The sequence below is a fragment of the Thunnus albacares genome, chromosome 3 (genome assembly GCF_914725855.1).
Source record: "Thunnus albacares chromosome 3, fThuAlb1.1, whole genome shotgun sequence".
NCBI classification, from domain to species: Eukaryota; Metazoa; Chordata; class Actinopteri; order Scombriformes; family Scombridae; genus Thunnus; species Thunnus albacares.
The window spans coordinates 7,133,963-7,149,744 of record NC_058108.1 but is presented as its reverse complement, the minus strand read 5'-3'; the positions used below and the strand labels follow the sequence as shown (position 1 = coordinate 7,149,744).

The 15,782-nt window shown below is 38.3% G+C and overlaps 1 protein-coding gene across 1 annotated transcript; it reads left to right on the top strand.

The window, feature by feature from the left end:
• Window positions 1-144: 144 nt before the first annotated feature.
• slc25a10b (solute carrier family 25 member 10b) lies at window positions 145-14,541 on the top strand. The gene is made up of 11 exons (XM_044346040.1): window positions 145-1,553; window positions 7,524-7,643; window positions 8,520-8,634; window positions 8,754-8,802; window positions 8,933-8,974; window positions 9,071-9,114; window positions 9,216-9,286; window positions 10,483-10,575; window positions 10,686-10,763; window positions 10,896-10,952; window positions 11,903-14,541. The coding sequence occupies exons 1-11, from the start codon at window positions 1,464-1,466 to the stop codon at window positions 12,002-12,004; spliced, it is 861 nt and encodes a 286-aa protein (XP_044201975.1). The 5' UTR covers window positions 145-1,463; the 3' UTR covers window positions 12,005-14,541.
• The last annotated feature ends 1,241 nt before the right edge of the window (window positions 14,542-15,782 follow it).

Below are 15,782 nucleotides of genomic sequence, written 5' to 3'. Positions count from 1 at the left end.
TTTGTATTCAGAGGTATGACGCACCAAAACTGACAAAAGAAAGTAAAAGCTTATCAGTTGGTCAAAAATATCCTTTAATTGATTACATCACTAAAAACTGAGTTACATAATTAAGGGTGTAGATGGAGTGTAAACACAAATGTAAACCTTATATTTTTACCTTTTTCAAACTTTTATTTATATCTTACTAGCTCATTTTATTTTTCAAGTCTTTAGTTTCCTTTTTTTTGCAGAAATATAATGATTTATCTATTTCCTGTTGTCTCCATGCAACATGCTATGTTCATTAGATTTGTGTGCTTTGCTTGCTTAACTGAAAACACTGGGTAAATACACTGATCACCTGGCTTTTCAACTAGCCCCTTAGCTAACACTAACTGTCTTCATAAACCTATATCAGGTAATGTTAATCTAATTCTTAAAATCTTATCTTTTCAGATTAAGATTTATGATGATAAACTACAACACTGAATGTATTTGTTAGTGATAAAAAAACAAGAACATACTATTAATGCTCTAAAAGCCAGTCTGCATAGTGAGTACTTTTACTTTTGATACTTTAAGTACATTTTGCTCATAATACGTCTGTACGTTTACTTAAGTAACATTTTGAATTCAGGACTTGTAATGGAGTATTTTTAGACTGCAGTATTTTTCACTAAAGTATGTGAATATACTTCTTCCACCACTGCTGTATCCAGTCAAAGACTTGTTTTTCATGAAATACAGCCGCCTCTGATTAAACCTCATATTGTACACTATATCATTCTTTATGCAGTTAACTTCACTGTAGTCTTAATAACCTGTGACACAACGTTATATTCAGACACGATTTTTCGTGGTAGTAACTGACTCTTCTGCTCGGGTGAGAATGTCGAGTATTGTCCTCTTAAAGAGACAGGCTGTATTTTTCGACTCTGCACAGCTGCAGGAAGGATGCGTGTCACTTTAAAACCCGCGTGACAGTTCGTAGTGGTGAAAGTGGAGTATGTGAGTTTGTGCTGTTCGTGGATTTAGCTTTCTCATACCCGGCTGTCGACCTTTGGATCTCAGGCCCCGGGGCGGGTAGGCAGCTCCGTGGTCCACGGTGGCAATTGGCTGCGCTCCTCTCCTCCGTGTACAGCTGCTTCCTATTGCGCTGCGCATCGTGGCCACAACATAGCAGACAGTGTGCACACACACACACACTTTTTTTTTTTTTTGTACATGCATACACGCACATTATGTGGCGTGAGTGTGCGTGGTGCTGCCGGAGCCCAAAGTCCCCCGTACCGTGGCGCAGTCTCTTATCGGAATGTTTGAATATTAACGAGGTTATCCGTGTCCTGTAGACCACAAGCTACTGCCAGCTATACCCTGCAGGCCAGGAAGCCGACAGAGCGGGCGGGCAAGCGTGTCGAGGCGGACTGGGAGAAAGGAAGTTACCGCTGTAGCTGCACCGGACAACGGCAGAGCACGGAGCCATGACCGAGAAACGCATGTCACGGTGGTATTTCGGTGGGCTGGCGTCCTGCGGGGCAGCCTGCTGCACGCATCCTCTGGATCTCCTCAAGGTGAGGGGTCTGAAAGGGACAGTGGGAAACCCCCCAGTGGTGTGTAGAGGAGTCCAGGCCTGAACAGCAGGCTATCTTTCCACTGTAGTTATTTACCTCCTGGCGACTCATATTACTGTGTGCTTATAAATTATCCTGAGTTGTAGTGAGCCTTTAGTGACCGTGGCATTGCTAAGATATCTCATCTCTCATGTGGTATCACTGCAATGTGTATGAGGATGTACAAGGCAGATAAAATAAAGGGCACAGGTTGTAGGGCACATGGTCAGCCAAACACTGTTAGTGAAAACCAGTTGAGTTAATTTTATTTAACTGCCTTAACTTTTACATTTGGTAGTTATGTTTTATTGAGATAAATATAATATGGAAATATGACACTGACCACAGGAATTGTCTTTTCAAAAACCTTCATAAGCCACATGTCTGACATGCCTGATAGCAGGTGTGTGTGTGGCCCAGTGACTTTCTACATATTCACTATTGTTCATCTTTGCCACATACTAGTATACAGAGAGAGGATGAACACCAGTATACTCACTTCACTTGCATGCCTGTCCTGGTGGTATTGAGTACAGCACCACATGACCCTGATGACACTAACTGGCCCTCAGGAAGTCATGTGGTGTGTAATCATGTAGACCAGGCTGGTAATCATCACTTTGTAGTAAAAATGTCTGCTGTAGTGCGTTTCTGCTCTAACCTGCTTGTTAAATGATATTAAATGATAAATGTTAAATGATATTAGTATAAGACAAAAAAAGTTTAACTTAAAAGTTCAATTGAAATTGACTTTTTACATTGTTTTGTCTATCCATGTAGTTATTTCAGAATGTCTTCATCACTGCACTACGTATAGTATTTCAGTGATAGAACTGACACAGAACTGAATATCCAGACTGACTGCACATGACAACATCAGGGTCTATATGTGGGACTACTTGGAAAAACACAAAGAATGTGTCTTTCATGTAGGACTTGAGAGCGAGTGCGTGAGTCCCGAAACACAGTAGCTGTGCTTGGTGAATTCTGTGGAGTTTTGATCTAATCCGCTGAAACATTTCTAAAGAAATTAAGTCCGCAAAAAGTTAGACTATTTTAATGAGTAGTTGGCACCCTTCACTGAGAATGAGAAAAGTTTTGCAAACCCATTTAAAACTGCTTTTGATTTTTAAAAGTACTCGTCAGGTGCAGCTGAAGGTTTAGTGCAGGAAAGTTGTGTTATGTTTGAGAGAGTACAGTTTTGTTATCCCCACCATCTCTTAAAAATGTTTTTTTATTGAAGTCCTTAATGTCACACACGCAGTTTTAAATTGGTTTTCTCTGTATACTTGAGCAAAGCTTTAATGCACTGCACCTGAGTGCCTCATTTTGTAGTTTGCCTTCTTGAACTTTAGGATATTGTGTGATAATGACCATTTGTGCACAAGAGTGCTTATTGAGGACACTATTTCAGGCTGTGATAAAAGCTGCATGGTACTTACTGCAAGAAGCAAGCAACACAAAGTACAATTAACACAGCAGTCATTTAGGGTTTTTCCCACATACAGTATGTGGCTTTTGTTGAGTAGAGTAGGGTGCAGGCCATGAGTACATTCATACCTTTAGATTTAGTGTCTGAGGGTGACACTTTATTCCCCTTATGACATGGCTACATGTCTTACCCTGTTCACTCAATATGGATATAAACTGCCTCAAGTTAAATCTGAAAGTCAGTACTTGATCTTCAAAGCGATTGCTTCTTTTTGGATCTATTGTACTGGAGTATTTTCAATTCAATTCAGTTTCATTTATATAGCACCAAATCACAACAAAAGTCATCTCAGGGCACCTTCCACATAAAGCAGGTCTAGACCATACTCTTTAATTTACAGAGACCCAACTATTCCCCAATGAGCAAGCACTTTGGCGACAGTGGCAAGGAAAAACTCCTCTTTTAATGGGAAGAAATGAGGACAGAGTACAAAGCAAGTAGAACAAAAGAATGTGTCACTGTCCAAACACTTACAGATTGCACTGTGCTGTATATGGTCATGTGGTATTAGACCAATCAAACAGCTGAAGTAGCAGTCAGGTGAGGAATGATAATGGTGTTGGATATAGGTGACACCATTTAGTCCACAGTCAGGCCTGGTGCTTTCATGAGGAGACCCTCTACTCTACAGGGTTTTTTATTTAAATGCCTCTCAAGTGTGGTTAAACAATATTTCAGCACATACAAGGATACTAGGATTGACACATTAATGGATTACATTAAAACAAAAGCAGTGAACTACACTCAGACTCTGACTTCATCAGATTCACTGTGTGCTTGATTCCCATCAGGAATAAGCACGTGCTGATTAGTGGAGGATCCAACAGGTTCATGTTCGTACAGCATCTCATTTTCCAACAGGAATGCACCTCAAAAAGTCAATAATAATAATAGGCAATAGCAACTATAATTCTACGGTACAAAATGCCATTAAACACTTAAATTAAACTTAAAGAACACTACAGAACTCATTCTCAGTGAATAATCATCACTCACGCTCACTGAAATGTAAGAGTGGGAGCCTTGTGTATTGTACATAACTGCAACTTGGAACGAAAATCTAGTTAATATAAGTTTAGATAATTTCAAGGACAGCTAATACTTGCTGCAAGTGTGTGATAAAAGCTAGAGGAAGCACTGTCTCACTTATCTTCTGTCAGAGTAGATTGTTTCTCTCGTGATGAACATTTGAACTCCTTCAGCAACGGATACATGCCTGAGATACACAATGAATGGAAGTTTAATGATTGTGTTTTTAGTGTTCTGAATATGCCAGTGTTAATTTCTTTGCTGTAAGGCTGGGTGATACAGCTAAAATCATGATTAATGAGGATATTTTCCAGTATCATGATTAAAATTTGAAAAATCACATATGAAATAGCCTAATAAGCAACAAAAAGTGCCCTGCTGTTATGTATTACATGAGACCAACTCTTCCAACAGGTAAAACAAAAACTTCATTAACTTATTTTGTTAAATTTTGATCGCAGCTTGCTTAGAGTCTTTCATTTAGGCAAAGATTATTCTGCTGGAAGTTGATAAATGATTATAAAATTATGACTCAGCCCTCCTGTGCAGCATAAATATCACATTTGGCCCAAAACATGCATGAGTTAAATAACATTATTGCACATTCATTGCCATTGTAGAATAAAAAAAAAAAAAAAAAAAGAATGAGCACACAGCCAACCTCCGAGCTGTTACCTCTATTACCGGACAATGAGGCAGACGATGAGCTTAAAAAATTAATGGCTTTTTAATGCTGTACCACATTCCTGGAAAAGCTAACAGCTCCATTTAGAGGGAGTGAAGTGTGTTTTGGATAAGAGAGAATTTGAATGTGGTTTTCAGCAAGGAAGTAGGGCTTTAATAAACAGGTGTCACACGGCAGAGTGGAAAGTCATGTTTTATAGATTTCCTCTGTTGTGTTAACCCAAACATCCATTCCACCATCTGATTAAGACAAACTCATCTGGGTGTAATACTTCACCATGATGCATGAGTGGGCATGTGCTTACACACATAAGCGTGCTGATGACTCAATATGGCGTCTTAACACATTTTGTGATTCACTTATCAGAGCTTTAAGGAAAATTCCAAAATTATCGTGCAGTTAAAATTAATTGTGCCTACATGCAGTTTAAATTTCCTGAAGTTATTTTGCAAGTAATTAGACTAGCAGCATGGCTACTTTGATCCTGACTGAAATATCTTGACAACTATTGGATGTCTTTAGTGCTAATTAGCAAATGTTAGCATGCTAACACGCTAAACTAAGATGGTGAACATTATACCTGCTAAACATCAGCATGTTAGCATTGTCAGTGTGAGTGTGTCTGTATGCTGATGTAAGCATTTAGCTGAAAGCTTCACTGTGCCTACAGCTACAGAGTTGTTTTCATTTCTTCTTTTAGAAGTCATGTGACGATGGAGAAGTGTACATTGAAATGACATGACAAATATTTTGAGGGAATTTTGAGAGAATCAGGAAAATATGAAGTTTGGGCAATTTTTTTGTCCACGAGGGCACCCTTTGAGGCAAGCCAGGTTTGACACTCAAGTGTCCGAATGTTCAAAACTGTGGAAGCATTATTGTTACAAATATCTAATAAGCTATGACTCACAGTACAAAATAATTGAAAAGGTAATCTTTATGTAGACAGCAGCATATGTTATATATGCATATGTAACGGTATCGTAATTAATTTCCTGATTTTGTCTGTGCAACCAGTAGTTTTCCCAAAGCTCTTTCTTCCAACGTCACTACTGATACTCCTCAACTCACAGAGCTGGAAGGATGTTTTGGGATTTGTGGGTGCATTAAAGTGGTAAACTTGAAGATTTCTGAAGTTTTTCATTAAATAAATGTCTGTTAAGTCACTATCACTGGATAGGGTAACACAATGGTGATTGAGCCTATGGCCTGCTGATGAAAGCCCTTGCATTTGCAGTATTGATTATTACTCGAGTTGTCGACAACTATACTCGTCACGTTACTGTAAGTGCAATAAAAACTTTGCAAGTAAAAAGCCATTAAGAGTAATTAATTAATGTCATCCACTCAAAAGAACAACACACCTGCAATTACAACTTATGGCCATATGGTGTCACCAAAGAAAATGAAACGGAGATCTTCAAGTTTGACACCTTAACAAAATAAGTGTGAAGTGACCAAGTGTTTAACTTGCCATCTGACTTGGTTTGTCTTGAAATCAGTTTCAATCTTGGCTGTTTGAATAGATTAGATTAAATTATAAAAGAAAGATGAGCTGAATCAAGCAGCCCTATAAAGAGGGCTAGTGATGATTCAAAGGACTCCAGTGTTTCCCCTATATTCATTCCACTGCTGCAAAATTATGAGTGCCACTGCTAAAATTTACACAATCGTTAATATAAATGGGCTACTAATGATTTTCAGTCGCAAGCTGCACAAGCACGATAACACCCTGTGTTACCGTAGAATTGTTTTGAGTCATCCTCCCTCTCCCCCTCCCTTCAAAGGACATCTACGTGAAATGTACTGTTATAAGAGTAGCATAGCTCTGTTAAAGGCAGTGCATAATGTGTGTGTGTGTAGTGTGTGTGCAGTTGAGTGAGCAGCAGAAAAGTGACAGTGAATGTGAGCAGAGCAGAGGAAACGGTAAGCAGTAAGTTGTCTATATGGCAGTAAATGTACAGCATAGACTACAGTCTATTGAAGCCCCAAAGTTAGCAACAGTGGATTAGCCAAACCTGACCAAGCTCACTTAAGGTGGACTGACTCCCCCTCCAAGCCAGAAGCAGTCAACCTAGGGTAAACACTGGACTTCAAACTGAAATACTGATTAGAAGAGAGGACAAAGGCCATGTTGTAGAGCTTCTGACCTCCTCGGACAAGGATCTCACACACAAACACACATACGCACACAGTTACGACATGCTTTGGTATATTGTTATACCATTAACAGCCTGTGTTAAACATTATTCTGTTCTGCACTCCTGACCAACAGTCCACAACCCAAAGATACTCAGTTTACTGTCATGGAAGACTAAAGAAACCAGAAAATATTCACATTTGATAAGCTGGAATCAGACAATTTTGACTTTTCTTCTTAAAAAAATAACTAAAAACGATGAATCGATTATCAAATTATATAATATTGATATAAATCATGTAATATCAAACATTTAATGGTTGGCAACTAATCGATTAATCGTCTAATTGTTGCAGCTCTACTGGAATACCTCTTTAATAGACAATATTGACGCATTTAGTTGTCTAAATTTTCAACTGGTTTCTCCAAGTTACCCCACGAAACAGAGCAAGAGAAGAAAACAGGACCATGCATCCTCTATGTTCATAAATGTGAACATAGTAATCTCCTGTTAAATGATGTAAATGCCGTGGCTAGCATGGTAATAAAGGTAACATCAATCCTACTCTGTGACTGTCTTTCCAGGTACACCTGCAGACACAGCAGGAGGTGAAGAAGAGGATGGTGGGGATGGCTGTTCATGTGGTGAAGAACAACGGAGTGCTGGCTCTTTACAATGGCCTCTCTGCTTCCCTTTGTCGACAGGTCTGTGTGTGTGTGTGTGTGTGTGTGTGTGTGTGTGTGTGTGTGTGTGTGTGTGTGTGTGTGTGTGTGTGTGTGTGTGTGTGTGAATGGCTTTTGAACCTGTGTGTTGTGTAAGCCTGTAAGGTTCCATCAGTATTATGTAAAAATACATATGCAGCAGAATATATATTCTGTTGAAATTCACACTTTACACAATTGACCCTGCTTTCTTCCATGTAGAAATGCTAGTTATGAAAAATGATTTAGTGTCAGCCTGTTTTTTTTTTTTACTGGAATTAAGTTTGAGTTGTGTGGGTTTTTTTTTTTTTTAGCTTTTTTAACTACCAAGTTTAGCTTTTTTTCTGGTCAGAGGGAGTAGTAGCAGCTTGCAAAATTCAGGGTGTGGACAAACTCAGTTTCATTTCAGTCACACCCTGAATTTTGCAAGCTACCAAGATAATTTATATCAATGCAATGTTTCAACCTACAAGAGGAAAATTCAGTGTGCAGACAACATCTCCTTTTTCCTTGTTTCCTTGCTGTTTTTTTTTTTTGTTTTTTTTGTTCTATACCTGTTGGATGTGCGCACTGACCACCTTCTTTGCAGTTGAAACATGTCATGTTGTAATGACCGACTTCATGTGATTGAGTTGTTGAACAAATATTGGTTTGTGGCAGCAGGGTATTATCAATAGGATAGTTTTATAAAGCATTGAAGTACAGCAGTCTGTTGACCATGCAGGATAAAGATCTCTGACACATGAATGGAAGTGCTTATGTTACCATCGTTTCCTCCCAGTGGTTAAAAAAGAAAATGTTAAATAATGAGGAAAGAATAGGACACAGCCCTCTGCTGGACTGATTCCTCTCCTCCCTTCCCCTCTCCTCTTCCCTCAGATGTCCTATTCCCTCACCAGATTTGCCATCTATGAGACAGTGAGGGATATGATGGGCAGCACAAACAAGGGCCCCATGCCCTTCTACCAGAAGGTCCTGCTGGGAGCCTTCGGAGGTGGGAACACACACACACACACATACGCACATTCTGCCTCCCTCTGATTTTCCCCCACTGTCTCACATCTAGTATCATCCACACAAGTTTGTGTGCCAACAAGATTTCTCTGCCAACAGGTTTCACTGGTGGGTTTGTTGGCACGCCGGCTGACATGGTGAATGTCAGGTAACATGACATGACACTAAACTGATTCACATTAATAAATACATATCTATACAGTGAAAAGCTGTTTAGGGTTTATTTTTTGGTCCTGGCTTTAGCATTTTTTTTTCAAAAGATCTGATTTTGCTTCTAGGATGCAGAATGACATGAAACTACCACCAGAACTGAGGAGAAAGTGAGTGTCGTCACTAACCGATAACTGAAAATCACCAATAAAGACATTCTAACTCTCTTTGTCACATTTAACCCTGAATGTGTTTGTTTCCTCCAGCTATAAACATGCCATTGATGGGCTCTTCAGAGTCTTCAGAGAAGGTAAATCCCAAGCAGATTATTGTACAACATGTAACTTCATGCAAAGCACATAGTAGCATCATGCCTGACCTCTGACCTCTGACCTGTGTCCTGTCCCACAGAGGGTGTGAGGAAACTGTTCTCAGGAGCCACCATGGCCTCCAGCAGAGGAGCGATGGTCACTGTCGGACAGGCGAGTCTGATGATGGGCTGAAATTTATCATCATGAACCTTTTTGGGTTTTTTGGCATTGCAAGTAGAAAATGTGAAACCTTCCTTTAAAATGCTTGCAGGTGTTTCTTAGGAAAGTGAAGAGCAACTTTTATTTCTTTACATCACTTTATTTCTACCAGGGGTAACGCTATCGCAATTTAAATAAAATGGATGTTAAATTATGAAGAAGATATTTATTAGTTACATTAAAGGGTATGTAAAAATTATGAATCTGTCTGTACGTCCTGTAATAAGATAACTGATCTAAATTGAGTTAAAGGCACACTAATTTATCATTGCTGAAGCAATTTCTTAGATGAATAGACTATCTGTTCAAATGGTTCCATTTTAACACGATGCATTATGCATGAATCCATACGGCCTTGGCCTCACTTAACTCTTTGAAAGTCTGTATGGGCAAAACCTTTCAAAGGAAACTGGCTTCATGCTGTAGCACTGATGCTGCTGTTCACATCCAATTAGTCCAAAACATTCATCGATTCAATCAATATTTGTATGGATTAGGTCACAGGCTTGAATACCCACAATATTATGTGATGTAAAATGCATCGTAGGTTAGAACAAAACTGGGCATGATCTAAATATACTATAAACATATTATCTACAGAAAGCATTTCCATTTTGAAGAGTCTCCCATGATCCCACATTTACAATACACTTTCTACCACTGGGGGCTGCCAAAGTCTGACATTTGCAAATCCTACACATAGGGCTTTAAAATTGACAGATTGATACTTGGGGTATTTTCTCCAAAAACATCTAAATTGATGCCAGATTTTGATGGTGGATCTCATGGCTTCCAAGTGCAAAGAGAGAACACAGATGGATATGAGAGTCGTGTTTCACATCAGGGCAGGCCTGATTTAAAAGCAGTGAATGATTGTGGGTTTTTGAGTCTTCTCATGACCTGGTGGCGGCACACAGTGAGGTAATTTGATTCAATCTCAGAGCCGTTCCCATGAGTAATATCAGGCCAGTCGTTTGCTTGATTTCCTGAGGCTCATTACACACAGTTATGGGGAAGTCAAGCTGTTCAGAGAGTGAGAAATGAGGCCTCATGTGGTAAAGCGGTAGTATATAAATCAGCACAGATTCTTCTGTACAGGTTTTTTCTTTTTATCATTAAATCTTGTCTTATTTTTTCTCCCTTTTTAGTTGGCGTGTTATGACCAGGCTAAGCAGCTCGTGTTGGGAACAGGGGTGATGGGAGACAACATATTGACACACTTTCTTTCCAGTTTCATTGCTGTAAGTACCATGTTACTTTAATTGTTGGACTGGTGTGTACTGGAAGCCTGATTGAGTCAGTGTAAAGTTTCTTTCGCCAACTGACCTCAGCGTGAACTGTCCGTCTGTAGGGAGGCTGCGCTACGTTCTTGTGTCAACCACTGGATGTACTAAAGACGAGGCTGATGAGCTCAAAAGGAGAGTACACAGTGAGTGGAATCCCTTCGTATCTCTCTTCATTGTCTCCTCTAATCTTTTCATTCCTTTCTGTTTCTGCTTATCAGTCTTATCAGTCTCCATTTCTCAGTGTTCACTCTCACCCATTGTGTCTCTCTCCTCAGGGGGTGACACATTGCTTGCAAGAAACTGCCAGGCTGGGGCCCCTGGCATTTTACAAGGTTAGAAATCAGTCCAACACATATACACAGTAACAGTTGTGGTTTTTAAGTGCCAGTTTTAATCAAAGGGGCTTTACAAATACTCGTAATGTATTATTTCAGTCCTTTCACTTCCTGTTAGGGGCTCTCTTGAGTGCTTTGACTCATCCTGATCAGTTAGAGCGGTTTCCTGGCTGTAGTACAGCAGTCAAAGATTCAGCTCCTGTCCTGTCTAACCATTCAAGTCATATCTAGGCGGTAGGCGGTATAGCGAGGAAAGTATTGGCCATGATAAGAATTTAGCTGTAAAAGAAAATTGAAATTACAGAAGACACTGCAGGCATTGTATCCTAAAAGGCTGAAAATGACAAACCAAGACCAAGTGCCCAGGTATTGATAATGGTATGACTACTGACAAAGAGGCAATGGTGACATTTAACTACATAATTAAGGGACATGATAGTTGCTAACCAGTAATCAATTAACAATAATACTATTTATTAAAATACTTAAAGTCAGCGCTAAAGCAGTATTGACTTTTTAATTTTAGATTCTTACGCCCTGTCCAAGTCCAAAGTTCTGCCATAGTTGTAAATATTTTAGTACCTGTCATAGTTTAACACCTGTTAGGGTTCTTTGAGTTTTAGAGATGGAGAGTCTTATAAGGAAAGTACAGTGAAAATGTTTCAGGCACTAAAAGTAAAGTGAGTCGGCTTTCAAAAATAATGCTATAAATAGTTTTTATTCATCAACTAACTTCAAACAAAGTCCAGTAAACAGAAGAAACTTAAATGAAATCAATATTTGGTGTGACCACAGTTTGCCTTAAAAATACCACCAGTTCTCCTTGGTTCACCTGCTCAAAGTATTTGTTTCATACTAAAGTACTGATTAGGCATAGTAGCTTTAAAATGACAGATGTAATAGGAGAAAACATCCAATTTTAATCTGTAACCATATTTTGTTTGCAGGGTCTTGTCCCAGCAGGGATCCGCTTGATTCCCCACACAGTGCTCACCTTCATCTTCCTCGAACAGCTCAAAAAATACTTCGGCATTCGCATCATCTCCTGAGCACGCTCTCTGTTACCGGCCACTCTCCGACCCCCGCCGACACTGTCACCGCCGTACATGATACCCCATCATTGCTCTGCTCTTACCATTTACAAGAAAAGAAGGGAAGAAAGGAAGTCATGTACAGTTTTATGGGCTCGTGCATGTTTTCCTTTTGCTCTACCTCTGTCTCACGGCTAGAAATGAAATGATTTTGAAAATTCACAGCACCAACTTTTGGGATTGATGAACATTGAAACAACAGACGATTTACTCTGTCTATATAGATTATCAATATGATGCTAAGAAGGTGATGGTAATGGGGTTATTAGAATGACCTGCCAACTTCAGAGAGAAGAGATGTTTAAGCAGATGTTTAATTTGAGTGTCCATTATAATTTCAGGTACAGTGAGGTACGTGTCAGGACATACTCAGATTAAGTGTTAATTTTGATACTGTCATGATGATGGCAGACTAAATATTGTCTTTGACTAATTCCAAATCAGATCTTGTGATTTATGTTTTAACCTCTACAGTAAAGCTCAATCTACCAGTGGTGCATAGCAGAAATGTGTTTCCTGTAGTCCTCTACAACACTTAGGACTGTGTTGATGATTCATGACAAAGTACAAAATGTACTTGAAAAGCTGTAAACTAACACAACGTAGCCTTCATATCAGTGCCATTCTGACCAGAGAGTCTATAATATTTCCCAAAAGCCATTACTAAGACATGACTGACTGAACTGTTTGTAATTACATCATCATTCCCATCAGTGGTGACCAAGTGTGACGCACCCTACATTTTACAGTGTTGATTTATTTGTTTGTCTTCTTATTACCTAATTATTATTATTTTAGAACTGGAAATCAATTACTAATACGTTCAAATGTCATTAACTTTTACCCCTTTGCTTCATTCCAATCCACTGTCATCATTTCACTCTCAAATCTTTTGAAGAGGGGAGGACCAAGCTCGTTTGTCTCATGTTTTTAAGCAAGGTGAGAGTTAGTGGGGAAACTGTGAAGCAGATGATGATTTTTTTTTTTTTTCCTTTTTATTAACATAATTTCTGTACAACCACTTTATCTCTTAAATCTTACTGTTTGAATAGAGATGCCAGTTGATGAAGCCTGTAGAGAACTGCTGTACAGTACAAGTGTACGTGTAACATTTCCCTCTGTAATGTTACTGTTACGTCTAGCTGAATGCATGTCAGACTTTATGACTCAGGATGCTACTCTCTTTTATAAGGCACTTTATTAAAACCCTGGACTCGTACGGACTAACCTGCTGCATAGAAACATGCTGTATACTTTAACATGTTCTAAAAGTATAAATGAAAATGTTTTGAATTTAAAATGTTACTGGTTACTATGGAGAGCAATCTAATGTTTTGCAGTTCTGATCAGTTATTGTCCCATGATAAGTTTGGTAAAGCTTTATTTTACAGGTCCTTTGATTTTATACAAATTTCCTGGAAATATTCTGTGTAATTTGCAGGTATATAACAGTTAATTTTTAGGACATTTTACAGAAAGGTGGTGGTGGAATTTAGTAAGAAATTATAAGAAAAACAGGAAAAATTTTAAGTGGTTTAATTGGAAAGTGTCCACTCATTATATTTGGGTTCATATGTAGTTGTTAATGTGCAAAAATATATAGGTTTCAATGTATAGTTTTGTGTGTCATACTACATATTAGTGTATTAAGTTTTTTTCTTAAAAGCTCTATAATGAGCACATCTTATATATTACCAAATTACATAACTTTTTCAAAGAAATGTCCTAAGAACAAGAAAGATATAACACTGCAGCTACTTTTAGGAAATTATATGCTAATACATATATTGTTTGACACACAAAACTACACACAGAAAACTTAAGTATTTTCTGTCAGTTAAGAGTCTAATTTAGTAAGAATCTTTGCAAATTAACAACAATGTATTTAACCCAAATATAATGAGTGGGCACTTACAACTAAACCAACTTAATACTTTTTTTTTAATTTTTATTTTTTTTTATAATTTGTACCAAACTGCACCACGCTTGTTGTAAAATGTCCTATAAATTAACAGTTTAATACCTGCAAATTACTCAGAAAACAGTATAAAATGAAGCGGTCTGGAAAATAAAGCTTTACCTTAAGTTTCACCTTGGTTCGGTGATATAATGGTGAAACTAAGCATTTCTCTGTGCCGTGCCTGCTATGTTGCCTTACATTATCTGTCCTGCAGGGGACAGTATAGTAACGTGTGAATGATATCAATGCCAACAGCCTGAAGGATCCTCCTATGAGCATTTTAATAACCCTGCACTCTCATCCTAGGATAAATTAAAAAGAGAGCGACAAGCTCAGCTCAGCCTGAGAGAATGAGTGTGTGATGCATGTTCATACGTTCAAGAGTTCCTCAACAATGTGAGTTACTATTGATCAGCCAGTATCAGTTATTGTAAGCCCAACTTTGTGAACACAGAAATGAAACGGGAGGGACCCACAGTGTGAATTTTGTTGATCATTAATTAATGATTTCGGAATTAAAATATGGTGGAAAATATTTGTCTGTTCTTGTGCTGTTTTTTTTAATACAGTATGTCAGGCTATAAACTTTTATTTGGGTAGTAAATCAGATTGCTGCAAATTATATCACATTTTTATTATTATTTTCATTTCATGAAACAGCTGCTGAGCCCTCTGGCCATATGTTAAATCCCTGTCATAAAACAGACTCCTTGTGTCTCTGTGTTTCCTGCTACCACAGGCTCACAGTACAATGATGTGACTGAATCAAGCTTCACCCTCAGGGATTCATCCTCATCAGAAGGACAGTTTAATGTTTGCTCTGCTAGTCCTTCACAGACCTAAGATCAGTACTAATTTTGCAGAGTTACGGTCTCGCAGCCTGCACAGCGTGGCAGTTCCATCTATAGTTAAGAGATATTCAGCCGTAATGATGAATGGCTGCAGTGTGACTCTGTCCCTACGCCTCAGTGAACACTGCTGCACATTACTTTATTAGTACTATCCATCACATGCAAAGTGTTAATGACTGTGACCATTCACCTCTACCTTCACGTGTATGTGTAGGAATTCATGAGCCTCATGCTTCTGCATGTTTTCTGCTTATTCACAGTCCTCATGGGTGCTATTTCTGCACACCTGCCTGTGTGTACATGTGTGATGAGGAAAATCAAGCTGTAGACCTGCCTACTGTGATGTTTTTTACATCAGACATGCAGTTTGATTTCAGGAGAAACTATAAACCTCACATCCAACAATTCAGGTGCTGTGTGTCTATAAATATCTGGTGTTTTCAGAAGCTGAAATAGATCATCACACTGATCACATGCATACAAGAATAATGTATAGAGATGTAAGTAGCATTTTTTAAAACTTTGTCCATGTCTATTTATGTTTAAAAAATAATTTAAAAATATTCTCAAAAAAAAAAAGAAGAGGAAAAAAAGAAAAATCAAGAGAGACGTCCCGCTTTAAGATAACAGATTTCATTATTTCTTATCAAGTTTTTTGGAGAACTCTGGTTCAGTTCATTTTGTTGGTCTAAAATACAAACCAGAAAAAAACATGTTATACAGGACAATCAATATTCCCAGAAACATTCAGTGATTCAGGTGTAATGCAGTCTAGCTACTGTGATACATCGATTTCTGAAAAAAAAAAATCTCTTTCCCAAACTCAATATCACCCTCTCAGGAGGACAGCTGATATTTAGGGTGAAAACAAGAACTATTTTTGATTTTTAATGCACATTACATTTTTTTACTTTTATTTTATCTT

Excerpts from the sequence above, each read along its gene's own strand:
- slc25a10b (XM_044346040.1), top strand. The coding sequence starts at position 1,464 with ATGACCGAGAAACGCATGTCACGGTGGTATTTCGGTGGGCTGGCGTCC. Across the intron at positions 7,644-8,519 it reads CTGCTTCCCTTTGTCGACAG|ATGTCCTATTCCCTCACCAG; the intron begins GTCTGTGTGTGT and ends CTCTTCCCTCAG. Across the intron at positions 10,764-10,895 it reads GCTCAAAAGGAGAGTACACA|GGGGTGACACATTGCTTGCA; the intron begins GTGAGTGGAATC and ends CTCTCTCCTCAG.